This window comes from Muntiacus reevesi, chromosome 15 (genome assembly GCF_963930625.1).
Source record: "Muntiacus reevesi chromosome 15, mMunRee1.1, whole genome shotgun sequence".
Taxonomy (NCBI): domain Eukaryota; kingdom Metazoa; phylum Chordata; class Mammalia; order Artiodactyla; family Cervidae; genus Muntiacus; species Muntiacus reevesi.
In genome coordinates this window covers 51,418,634-51,431,997 of record NC_089263.1, presented here as the reverse complement: position 1 = coordinate 51,431,997, position 13,364 = coordinate 51,418,634, and the positions used below count along the sequence as shown (strand labels likewise).

Sequence of the window (13,364 nt, the reverse complement as noted above, 5' to 3'; positions counted from 1 at the left end):
ACACACACTAATAGATTTTATAATCTTAAAATTTGCTGGTTTTTTATATTTTTTAAATACTTTGATTTTCCTGTTTATTTTCTTTGCTTCTTTTTGATTTCTTCTCTCCTTCTTAAAGCACTTACCCATTTGTTTTAATCAGATTGTTGTCCATTCTCTATAACACTCTCAATTAAATAGCTTGATTTTCCTGTTTATTTTCTTTGCTTCTTTTTGATTTTTTCTCTCCTTCTTAAAGCACTTACCCATTTGTTTTAATCAGATTGTTGTCCATTCTCTATAACACTCTCAATTAAATAGCTTGATTTTCCTGTTTATTTTCTTTGCTTCTTTTTGATTTTTTCTCTTCTTCTTAAAGCACTTACCTGTTTGTTTTAATCAGATTGTTGTCCATTCTCTATAACACTCTCAATTAACCCCTCCTCCCTCCCAGTGCCCAAATTTTATCCATCCTACTTACTCATGAACTTTTCTACCATTTTATGCCCTTTTTTTCCTTTGTGAAATCATTTGCATCTTTAAGTCAAACTAGGTCAGAGGGGATTTATTATTGCCAGCTATGTCAGACGATACTAAAGAAGAGAGCTGAGAATCTGTGATGAGGGCAGACTGGGATAAGAATGTGTCTGAATGAGTACAATTAATCAGAATCACCACTAAGGAAATAAAAAATAGGATACTGATACAAGTCTTGGAATTTCCATGCAGTTTATTTTCTTCATGTAAATATTTTTTAACAACAGTAGTAAAAAGGTGCTTTCTTTTCTAATAACTTAAATAGGAGTTGTCAGACTTTTTTTGTGACGATTCAGCCAAATAGTAAATATTTCAAACTTTGTGGCCATGTGGTCTGTTGTAACTGCCTAAGTTGTCTTTGTAGTGCAAGAGTGGCCATAGACAATACATAAACAAATGAAATGGCTGGGTTCCAATAAAACTGTCTTTACAAAAGTAGCTGGTGAAAAAAAAAAAATTAAAAAAGAAAAAGTAGCTGGTGGGTTGAATTAGACCCATAGTAATCACGATTTAGAGCTTTCCACTGGTAACTTTAGTCTGTTTTTTATTTTATATTAGATATAGTTGATTAACAGTGTTGTGTTATACAGATAATTTTTGTACATTGAAAATATAACTGGATGTTACCTTTGCTTTTCTCTTAACTGAGATTGCTTTATGAAAGCATTTATGTGTAATATATTTCTTTAATAATTAATATTCTAAAGTATTTCCAGACATTTAGTAGAATGGGTTTCCTCCAATAAGAGGAGACTGTTGTCTTTTTAATCAAAGTCAATTAGTGGGTCCTTCATCTTTTAAAAAGCCTCAGTGTACATTTTAATTGTGATTTAAAACTGGTATTGTTGAGGTTGGGCTAACAATACCTTTAAAGTTCCTTTGTGCCCCTCCTTGGTACCATCTCCTTCTCTCCCCCAGAAGTAACCACTATTCTGAATTTTTAATGGATTATTCCTTTGCATTTTGTTGTAATTTTGCCACATATATGCCCCAATATATAGTTAGGTTTTGTATATTTTTATATATAAATGCAGTAATGCCATGTATATTCTTCAAGGATGTGTTTTCTCACTGAACAGAAAGTTTATAAAATTGAGATTGCATGACAAAGTAGTTCATTTAGTTTCATTGGTATATGATATTATAGTAGATGGACATAATATAACATTTTCTTTCTACAATAAATATCATAACTATAAAAATTAGTTGAAATGTTCCACATATATAGAAAAGTTCTCAAATCCCAAGCATACAGCTCAGTGAGTTATCACCAAGTAAACATTACAAACCATTTCAAGAAGAGAATATGAACAACACTCAGAAGCCACCCTTAAGGTCCCTCCCTGTCCTCTCTGAAGGAACTGCTATCCTCATTTCTAATCTAGAGGTTAGAATTTGATGGAAATGAAACTGTATTACAGAATCAACTTGGCTTGTTTCCCTGAACATTATCTGTGTGAGATTCTTTGCTGTTGCATATAGTTCTAGTTCGTTCATTTTCATTGCTATATATTATTTTCTTATAAGATATGCACAGTTTACTTATCCATTTTATAACTGATGAGAAATTTGGATTATTTCTGGTTTTTGACTATTAAAAATAATGCTACTATGAACATCATTGTACATATATATGTGTGTGCATTTCTCTTGCATGCGTATCTAGGAATGAAATTGCTTAGTCAGAGGATGGACACATCACATTTACTCATTCTCCTTTTGATAGATGATTGTGTTGTGCTGCTATAAACATTTCTCTATTTGTGTCCTTTTGCAAAACTGTCTGTCTAGGCATTCTGTAGAATAGATATACAAGAATGCAATAGCTGTATCAGAGCATATGTGTATCTTCTGTTTTGCCAGATATTGTTTATGGGCCTTTTTGATGTTTTAAATTTTAATGTTTGTCTGCTTGTTCTTTAGTGTGGAGATGTACTTTCCTCAGAATGACTCTTGGATTGGTTTGGCACCCCTAAACATTCCTCGCTATGAATTTGGAATATGCGTTTTAGACCAAAAAGTGTATGTTATAGGTGGTATTGAAACTAACGTGCGTCCTGGCATCACTATCAGAAAACATGAGAATTCAGTAGAATGCTGGAATCCTGATACAAATACCTGGACTTCTCTGGAAAGAATGAATGAGAGTCGAAGTACCCTTGGAGTGGTGGTACTTGCAGGAGAACTGTATGCTTTAGGTGGTTATGATGGACAGTCTTACCTGCAATCTGTAGAGAAGTATATTCCCAAAGTAAGAAAATGGCAACCTGTGGCACCCATGACTACGACAAGAAGTTGTTTTGCCGCAGCGGTGTTGGATGGAATGATATATGCCATTGGAGGGTATGGTCCTGCCCACATGAACAGGTATTTAACTTAATCAAGTTGCACATGCTTGCGGATTTTTGAAAGTATCATTGACAGTGATTTCTGGATTTTAAAATGATTTGTGCATGTAAATGAACTCTAATTTTAAAATAATGTTAATAGATATTTGGGAAACTTAGTCTGCTTCACGTATGGGTATGTCTGTAATTGATCTACATGGAGATTTAATACACACCTAAAAATAAATTCCCACTATTAAATTTTACATTCATTCATTCAGTATAAATGGACTGGATTTTAAAATTCATGAGTCTGAAAATATGGTGAAGTTAGATCACTTTAGATTTGGCACAGTGTGTGTATGTATAAGTGTGTGTGTGTGTGTGTGTGAATTATATGTTACTGCACTGCTTAATAGAATAAAAAAGTGAAAAATGTCATTTCTATACACTTTTAAGGTATTGTAATGCATCATAAACTTTATTTTTTGCATCATAAACTTTAAACCTTATTTAAATATGCCTTTCTGGATTCTTATTCTATAATCATATGTGTATCATTATGTATCTGAGCTATGCTGGAGTTTAAATGTGAAATTTCTGTGTTTTGTAGTATTCTTTTAATAAAGGAGAAATAGATACAAGAAAAAAAGTATAAAGTGACTGTTTATATGGAAAATTAATCATAATTCTGAATCTTTGTTGAAAGTTGAAGTTCTAAAAATACCATCTCTAATAGTATTTTTTTTCCCACAAAATTTTTAATTCTGCTTAAAAATTCACCAGGAATCTAATAGTGTTTATCTGTAATAGTGGTACATATTTTACTTACTGTAAGCATTTTAATGAAAGAGTGTATGGTGGTTTGTTAACAGACTGAGAAAGCAGTTACACAATAGTATTTCATCTATAAATTTTTATTTCTGTGCAGACTAAATTTTTCCTCCTTTTTGTTGCTTCTTTAGTTGAAGGAAAAGTATTTGGAGCCCAGACATGCATTTGTGTTCTTTGAAAAGTTGCTAGCAGAAATTTGTAAGATAAAAGATTAAGTACTTTAATTTTGAGATAATGCTGTTGAAAAGTTGAAGTTCTTGTTACAAGTTTATCACTAGACTTCTTGTTTGGTGATTTTGCTCTTACTCCTTTTATCCTGGTGTACTTTCAGAAATAGTTATAGTTTAGTCTTTTAGTCTAGCCTACAGTCTAGTGCCTATTCTGAACTCCAGACTGACTCTCAAATGCTTCAGGCTTTCTTGAGAAGTTAGGCCAGAAGCAGAACAGGCTCAGCCCATTTGCCTTTGTACCCCTTCAGGGCAAAGCGTAGGCTTGGAGGCCTTCTGGGATTTTCCAGGGAAGCTTTTTTGGAAATTCTGATTTGATTTGAATTTCCTAATCCAGTTTGGAAATGCCAAGAATCCTGTGGAATACACACTTGATCTCAATCCTGAATGACTTGATCTGAATCCTGAATGAATTCTCCTGAATGACTCAGATTATTATGATTAGCCAGTTTGTGTTTGGAAATCTGTAGTGTTTATTCTGCAGTAAGTCACCATGAATTCATCTATAAGAAAAAATCCTCTTTCCTCCTCACCATCTTTCCTTCTCCTTAGTTGTGTGGAAGATCCTTAGTATCTTTAGGGAACATCTGTGTTCAGTATGTGATTTTCAAAGTCCTTTCACGTGCATACTCGTTGGACTTTATTCTTACATGATTCTTTGATGTCGTATTATCCCCATGTTTGCAGATGAGAGGAAATGACTTCTCTAGGATTACACAAATCCAAAGTAGTAGGGCTAGGGTTTTTTCAGCTCTGGGTATGCATTATTAGTACTTGAATCCAAATTTTCTGACTTCAAATGCTCTATATGCCCTTCATACACCTTACTGTTCATACAGTATAATGGAGTAGGATATGGTTATTATTGCACCAGTCTACAAGGTAAGCCTTTATCCTGCAATTTAATCAGCAAAATATAAATATTTTGAACAAACTGCTCTTGTTTTGTGTCTGTCCATTTGCACTTTTAAAACTCTGGTGGGTTTTAGTTGCTTTAGGAGGAAGAGTGACACAAAGAATATGTGAATTAATTCTTTCTTTTGTGAATGTTTGCAGTGTGGAGCGCTATGATCCAAGTAAAGACTCCTGGGAGATGGTTGCATCTATGGCAGATAAAAGGATTCACTTTGGTGTGGGTGTCATGCTAGGCTTTATTTTCGTGGTGGGTGGACATAATGGTGTTTCGCATTTGTCAAGCATTGAAAGATACGATCCTCATCAAAATCAGTGGACTGTGTGCAGACCAATGAAAGAACCCAGAACAGGTAATAATAATGTCCCAATATCTAAACATATAGGACAATATGTTTTTATACTGATATTCTTAAAATAGTAGTTTCTTGGGATATAACAGTGAATGACTTGTCCAGAAAAAACCTTTTATGATGAACTTGACAGACAACTTGATTAGACAAAATTATATAGATTTCTTTACTGTGATTTTAATATGCCAATGCACATATTATTTTTTTAAACTTGTAGAATACATTTTGAGAAATACTGATAACAAAGTATCTTATAGAAGCTCTTTTTGTCCATGTAACAAATGTCGTTGTTTTATGTGTTACACACACACACACACACAATCTTTGGATTGTTTTGTTTGTTTTTTTTTACACTGTACATCAGTGATCTGCTTGTTCACTTTCAAATGTTCTCTCTTCCTCAAGAGATACAGTTGCTTTGGAAAGGATTGGACTTCAGGTTTCATAAAGATAAACAAATAACTTCTTTGAGGAAAAGAAGAAATTATCCTTGAACCCACACTCAAATCACATGATTTTAAGAGGAATATTTTACTGGTGGAAATGCTTTAAGAGTATCCCTTGCATTTATGATTAAAAAAACTCCTGAAAAATAAACATACAAAGGAAATTGAAAAGAGAAAATGGGATGCACTGTTCTAGTCATCTACTGTAATTAGTTTCTGTGATACCATTGAGTGAGAAAGCCCCAAAACAGTGAAAATATAAAATAATTTAGCCTTGTTGTTTTAGAGCTATATATAAAGTAGAATTTATAAGGTATAAATTATATAGTTCAATATATGTTTGAAATGTCAATATATTTGAAAACAATGATTTTTTAAAAATACAAATTTAAATTGGGAAGAAAGCATGTGGAAAGATACATACTACCTTCTTAATATTTAACTATGGTGGAGAGGGAGAGTAGGATAGGGGAGGAGAGATGAAGGAATACTTCAGCTGTGTTATATACCAAGGGATTTTTTTTCCTGTAAGCACATATTGCTCTCTTGCTTGTAAAATGAATAATAGATTGTTGAAATGTATTTTAAGAAAACATTTAAATACAAATTTACTTGCAGTGCGAAGTCGGCTTCATGGTTAACATGTTTTTCCTCCTGTTTTTTTTACCTACCTTTCCTAGGAGTCGGTGCTGCAGTCATTGATAACTACCTTTATGTAGTTGGTGGTCACTCAGGGTCTTCCTATCTGAACACCGTACAGAAATATGACCCTATCTCAGATACGTGGCTGGATTCAGCTGGCATGATATACTGTCGCTGCAATTTTGGACTAACTGCACTTTAACTAGTGTGGACTTGTGGAAATAGTGTAGTGATGAATTGAACCTTGTGCTGCATGAGAGGATGCCCAATGTTCTGAAGCCCCAAAGCTACACTGCTTTCATTTTAACTTAAAATGGCATGAAGACTCAGAGTTTCGTTGGGTACTTTGAACTGACAAGTAGCTTTGATTGCTCTTGATTACATAGTGAATCAGTAATCCAAAAAAAAAAACCCACAAAAAAACAAAGATCTTGCCAACTGGATTGTGCACTTTTTCTTTCCCCTAATATTGGGATAGAATAGTTTTATGTTCATTAAGTGTACATGTGGGAAAAAACCTTGCTGCTTTTTAGAAAATTTTAGCTTTCTTCCTTCTCCTTGTTGTGCACCATGATGAGAGATGCTTAGATGCTGGAGTATACTGAGTGACTAGACAGTGCTGATACTGTCTGTTGGATATAAATTCAGATGCTTCACATTTTAAACAAAGGGCTGCTTCCCCCATCCCTTCCCACCCCACCACCCCCATGCCTCCGGGTACTTTGAAGGGTTGTAAATTACATACCGTAGTGAATCACCTGGATTTTCGTCCTGCTAAATGACTTTAGGGCTGGGGATATAAGTTTGCAAGATAAATGCATTTACTATCATGATTTGGAGTCCTGTTTTAAGCAATCAGATATTTACTGTGTATGCCTTTTTTATGTGGGCAGGTTAATGCTGGATGAATTTAGTTACCATCTATGCTATGCTAAGCATGGATAGAAAGAGTTAAACATATCAGTTTCAATTTTTTTTATAGCAGTACGCAGGCTCCCCGGTGTTGATGTAAATATTTGAGAAATGTTGCCACCCTTAGTGCACATTGAGTTTTTTCATGTAACCTTACAATAATTTTAGTTTTTTAAGACTTTTATTTGCTTTTTCAAAGTGTTCAGATATAAAAATGGTGCTAACTGTAGGATCTATTACAAGGCTGTGACAATGTTCTTTTGGATGTTAAATATGAAATATGCATGACATGTTTTTATAGTATTTTTCATTTTTACTAGCTTGGTTCATTTGTGCTTATTAAAAATGTTGGTGATTATACTAATATTTACATCCAAAAATTAATCAAGCAGCCTATGTTATGCTTTTCATGGTTCCTGAACAGTGATTTAAAGAAAGATATACTTTGTCTTTTTTTGTTGTGCTGGATGTTATATGCCCTTCTTAAAAACAGAAATATATGCATTAAATATAAAGCACTAGGCAGTTAAGCATTACCTTGTACATTTCTTAGGTAACTGAATATTTTAAAGTTATTGAGGAAAACTGGAACTCGATGTTTACTTGAGTAGTGGTTCTAATATAGTTCTCCTTTGACTAAAGAAATGATCTTTTAAAGTAAAATTGTTTGCTATAAACTAAGAGAAAGCTTATTTAAAAGAACTGGCTAACTCATTTTGTTTTGCATGTTTTAGTAAATGTCTGTTAATCTTGAATACGTTACTTTGCATTAGAGGGTCGGTACTTGTATTTTTGGTACTGTAGTAATTTTGTTTTCCTTTCCTTATTTTTTCTTTCTTTTTTCTTTTTCTTTTTTAAGACTGCCCACTGTCTGTCTCATAATCTCTATAAACTAATATATATTTGTCTCAAAAAAAATTCATACTATATTCTTAAGTGCCATATTGTTCTGAACTATTGTTAAGAAGCCATTTATAATTATAAAACATAGGTTCATTTTTAGCATATGTATTATTTCTTGAAAACTACTTATAGCCAGGCAGTTTTCCATTTTCCTTGTTCTTCCATAAACTGCCAGTTGTAGATTTAAATATATACTACAAAATTATGTGAACTCATCTTTAATCATATAGGTAGCTTCATGCTTTATAAATATTTGCACAGATTATAAAACCTTGCAAGTGAATTTTAGTCTCTTTCTAATTAAGAACTCAACAAGAGCTACTAAAATTGACAGGCTGAGTATTTTCTATGTTGCTTGTTTGAATAACTTAATGATATATAGCAATAACTTTTTAATTGATTTGAATAAATCTGTTGAATAGAAACAAGGTGCACTATTGTGACTGGCCTAGATTTTATTTAAAGGAAGCAGTTTAAAGCAATTTAAAATCGATTCCATCACATACGTAATTTTAAATCCCCAGCTTAGTTTTCTTTCTGTTTATATCTGTCAGAAGAATTTTTTCTTGATAATACTAAAAATGTTAATCAGTTGTTAAATACATCCTGTTGCATGTTTTTAATTCCCTCTCCCCAGAAGATAAGGGAATTTGAAAGACTAGAAATTTATTTTAATTGTAAACAGATCTATACTATACATCTTATTTTCACAATATTTTCTGCACATATCATTCCCACTGTCATGTTAGTATAAAATATATAATCATTTGGTAAAATTAGACCAAGGCATAAATTGATCATTGTTTTGGAACAATCTAAATTTTATCTCAGTGAAGACTAAATGTGAAACATCTTGGGCAACAGTACGAGCCATATCCTAGAGAACCAATTATGAAAACCTGGAAAAGGAAGAGAAAAAACCCTCAAATTTAGAAATATTTATGTTAGGCTTGGTAAACCAACTTTACTGACCGTAACAACCAGAGTTATCATAATCTGACAACTGATAACCTTATAATAGAGCCTTCTTGTTCGAATTTGTGAGAAGTTTCATCATGAATACTTTACTGACAAATTGTGAATTTAAAGCCACATTTCTTATGTTAAAAAGAATGTTTTAATATAAATTCCCAGGACTGAAGATTTTAGAAATAATTTTGTACACTCAAGGAAAGGAAAAGGCTATTTAAGACTGCCTAAACTATTTTGGAAAAAAATACAGTGGAAATAGAAATTAATCTAATCAGCTAGAAGACAGTTGCCCTCTGTAATTATGATAAGACTTAATCTGTTAGGAATTTTTTAGCCGTTTAATATTTGTTGACTATAGTAATAGAACTCAAGTGATTAATGTAGTCCAAAGGATAGTTTAGTTACACAATTTCCACATGTTATTGCTAATACTGTTTTAAACATGAATGAATATTACATTATAGGATGTACTATCAAGTAATAGAATGGCATTAGGTTTTGAAAAATTATTTTGGTAACTTGACAAATATGGAGGGTTTACTATACATACAAGATACTGTACTAGATGCTATGAGAGCTAGGAATATAAAGCAAATATAGTCTTCATTCAAAGAGTAAAATATAGTGAGGGAGACTTATACCCAAATAACTGTTATGGTAGTATGAATCTAATTCCTTATTTCCAACATCATGAGAAGTGATCAGAGATCCAATTTATGTATAAACATTTGTTTCTTCTAGTGTCCAATTAGGTTTCATTGACATGACATAAAATAGAATTATTTAAAAAACTAATATTTATATAACTCCAGCTTTCCTAAAATTGGATAATATATTTTCTAGTAGAAATACAGAATTATAGAAAATTTTAAAAATATTTATTATGCTTTCAAGGCTCTGGCTGACTTTGAAGGAAAAAATATGTAAATATAATGCTGTTTGTTTTCAGTTTTGGTGTTGGATTTCTGGTATTGTCACCTAAGTGCTCATTTTCAGGAAAATCAGATTCTACAATAAATATACTGCTTCAAGTTCAATAAACTTGTGATAACCTCTATAACCTCTGTAGTTACAAAGATGTCACATGTCAAGTTAACATCCAGTTCTACTTCTTAACCTTTTTTTCCTTTGTAAAACAGCACTTTAGTTAGACATGATTTAATTAGATACAGTTATTTTGTGACTGCATATATATTAGATTTCACTTACAGTATGTTGATTCAGTGTTGATATACATTTGAAAAGAGTGAGGAATACAAAAGGTTTTGAATACTATAGGTTTACAAGTTTTCTTACTGGTGTGAATATGGAGTCAAAAATCCAGTTTACATCTCTGCAGAGAGAAAAATTGTTATCCATATGTCTTTTTATCGTATACATATTTAACTAGAGATAATTTATTGTTAATTTTGTCAAATTATCATGTGTAAGTCCCATTTATTTTAAAATACTAAGCAAAAAGTTCCAAGTTTGCCTTAAAAACAAGTGAAATTAAAGAACTGGATGATAATGCCTATATTTTTGCCTTATGAATTGTGCTGTATCATAAACCAGAGATGGTTTTGATTTTAACAGGATTATGAAATTTTGTAGATGTAGAGTACTAAGATTTGTACTCTCTTGCAAAGAATGTGATCTAGTTGTGGATTATGTTAGTGTTTAAATGTTTTTGTATATGTATTTTACCTCTGAATATGTATCTTTTTAGCATCAGGGTTTTATTTTATTTTTGTTTACATAGTAAAGTGGCATTTAACTTGTTGAAGGTTGTATTCTTTTGTCTTTTATTTTTAAAGTTCTTTGTGTGTACTATTGTGGTTATGCTCTGTATTGACTATGGTTAAATTTCATTTAATGTGAAATATTTAAAATAAATATGAAAAACAAGACTGTGTGTGTGTGTCCATTGTTGTGAATTAACCCAAGCTAACTTTGTCATGCTCAGCTCTTAGGTTCTTTTCAGTAGATAGTGGCCACAGAATTGGAGTTGAATGTGGGATAGCTACTCCTGTACATCCTTCTTAGCAGGTTATAATGAAAACATGTCTTAAACTAAATTCTACTGAATATTTAGACTCTTTAGATTAACAAAGCAGGATTAACAAATGAATTCTGATAACCTTTGCATACAAGGTCTGGAAATATCTTTAGACATTCCACGTATCTTAAAACTTTAATTTCCCCAGTAAATATCCCTGACATTTAATATACTAATTAGCAAAACATTGGATACAGATCAAATTATGGGTAAGAGATAAATTTGTATCTGCCTTGAGCATGGGTTTCCTGGTTAGAAGGCCAGCTAACCATCCCTCAACTGCATTCTTAATGAGGGCAACTCCTAGAGTTGAAGTAGAAACAGATACATACTGAAGTATTTAAAGTATTATAGATGATACATGTAAATACTCATTTTGGGAAGACATTAAAATATTGGATTTAAGATTTCTAGACTGGATGCTTTTGAAATTCTGCTTTTTAATTCTAGTGAAACTGAAAGGACTGTAGCCCACCAGGCTCCTCCATCCATGGAATTTTCCAGGCAAGAGTACTGGAGTGGGTTGCCATGTCCTTCTCCAGGGAATCTTCTTGACCCAGGGATTGAACCCCGGTCTCCTGCATTGTAGGCAGGTGCTTTTACCGTCTTGAGCCACCAGGGAAGCCCAAAATTCTAAGACATTCACAAATAGCTTTAATGTTACCCAGAAAATCTGTCAGCAGTTATTAGAGCTTAGTATGTTAAGACATAATGGAAGGTGTGAAGGGGTAATAAGCCATATCCTACAACCTGCTTAAGGAATGAAAAAGACATCTCATTTGTTTTTTTGGTTTTTGTTGTTTCAGGAAGGGAGAATAGAATGCTACTCTGGCAGAGCCCTAGCAGTGCCTCTTATGTTTTTTCTAAAATTACTAGATGCTTCTCTTGTTTGGGGCCAGTGTGGTAATGGGAGTGAAAGTTTCAACTCAGTTTGGATGAGTGGATTGTAGGAGTCAGCAGTAGACTCATCATGGGATACAAAAAACTGTTTCAAGAGTCCAAACTACTAAGGCCAGGAGTAAAATTGAGTTCTGTGTTAAGATAGGCTTAGAACAGTTCAGATGGTTTGGGTATGTCTTCTTCCCCCCTCTTTTTAATAGAAATGGAATCTTCCTCTACCCATCACCCAGCTTCAACAATTAAGCACATTTTGTTAATCCTAATTTTCCTCATTTTTTCACCCCACTTTTTTTTTTTTTTTTGCTGAAATACTTTAAAGAGAATCCCAAACAAGCAATATTATATAACTGGTAAATAATTGAGGCTGCATCTCGAAGTGATAAACACACTTAAAAATTTCATTCTATGAACTCCACTGATATAATCACACTTTAAACATTTAATATTTTTATAATATTTAGTATTTGTTATTTAGTTGCTAAGTCTGACTGTTTTTGTGACCTCATGGACTGTAACTCACCAGGCTTCTCTGGCCATGAGATTTCCCAGGCAAGAATACTGGAGTGGGTTGCCATTTCCTTCTCCAGGAGATCTTCCAGACCCAGGGACTGAATCTGCTTCTCTTCAATAGCAGGCAGATTCACTAAGCCACCTGGAAAGCCCAATATTTAGTATGGTCTGTATTAAAATTTCCCTTACTCTCTCAGAAATTTTTTTGCTGTTACTTGGTTGAGTCAGGATCTAAATAAGGTTTATACATTGCATTTGACAGTTAACACCCCTAAGTTATTTTTAATCTATGCCTACCAGTCACTGCCCTCCTCCCCCTTTTCATGTCATTTACTTGTTAATAAATGAGATTGTTCGCCTAATAGATTGTCCCATGTTCTAGATTTGACTGATTGTTTTTTGTGCGTTTTGATTAACTTATGTCCTATTCTGCAAATGTTCTATATATTAACTAATGGCTATGGACTCTAGATTTAGATTTTTTTTGGGGGGGGGCAAGCATAGTCAATGTTGCATATACTTCCTATTGTATCTGAGGCATGTTATGTTTGGTTACAGCACTTTAAGAGATGCTAACATTAATCACAGTTTGGGTTCAGTTGTCAACCTGTTGTCTTCATTATCAAGTTCCCCATCAAACTCTCAACTGATGGTTTTAGCAGCTCTTAGTACTACTGGATCCATCATCATATTGGGTGGTAAAATGGTTATTTTCTGTCTCTGCCATTCCTTTTGCATTTATTAGCTGGAGTTCTATAAAAGAAGGCTCTTCCTCATCATTCAGTTGTAAGGACAATACAGAAATTACTGTATAACTTTTTCAAGATATACCGGTTTTTGGCATTTTACCACTTGTTTTATTGTCCTTTCAT

At 32.9% G+C, this 13,364-nt stretch overlaps 1 protein-coding gene across 1 annotated transcript in view; it reads left to right on the top strand.

Moving 5' to 3' along the window:
• The window catches only part of KLHL28 (kelch like family member 28), a 32,640-nt gene extending 21,709 nt beyond the window's left edge, over window positions 1–10,931 (top strand). Inside the window, exons 3-5 of the mRNA XM_065906253.1 lie at window positions 2,440–2,883; window positions 4,961–5,169; window positions 6,296–10,931. Coding sequence (XP_065762325.1) covers window positions 2,440–2,883; window positions 4,961–5,169; window positions 6,296–6,459 — 817 coding nt within the window. The 3' untranslated portion in view covers window positions 6,460–10,931. The remainder of the gene's footprint in view (window positions 1–2,439; window positions 2,884–4,960; window positions 5,170–6,295) is intronic.
• The last annotated feature ends 2,433 nt before the right edge of the window (window positions 10,932–13,364 follow it).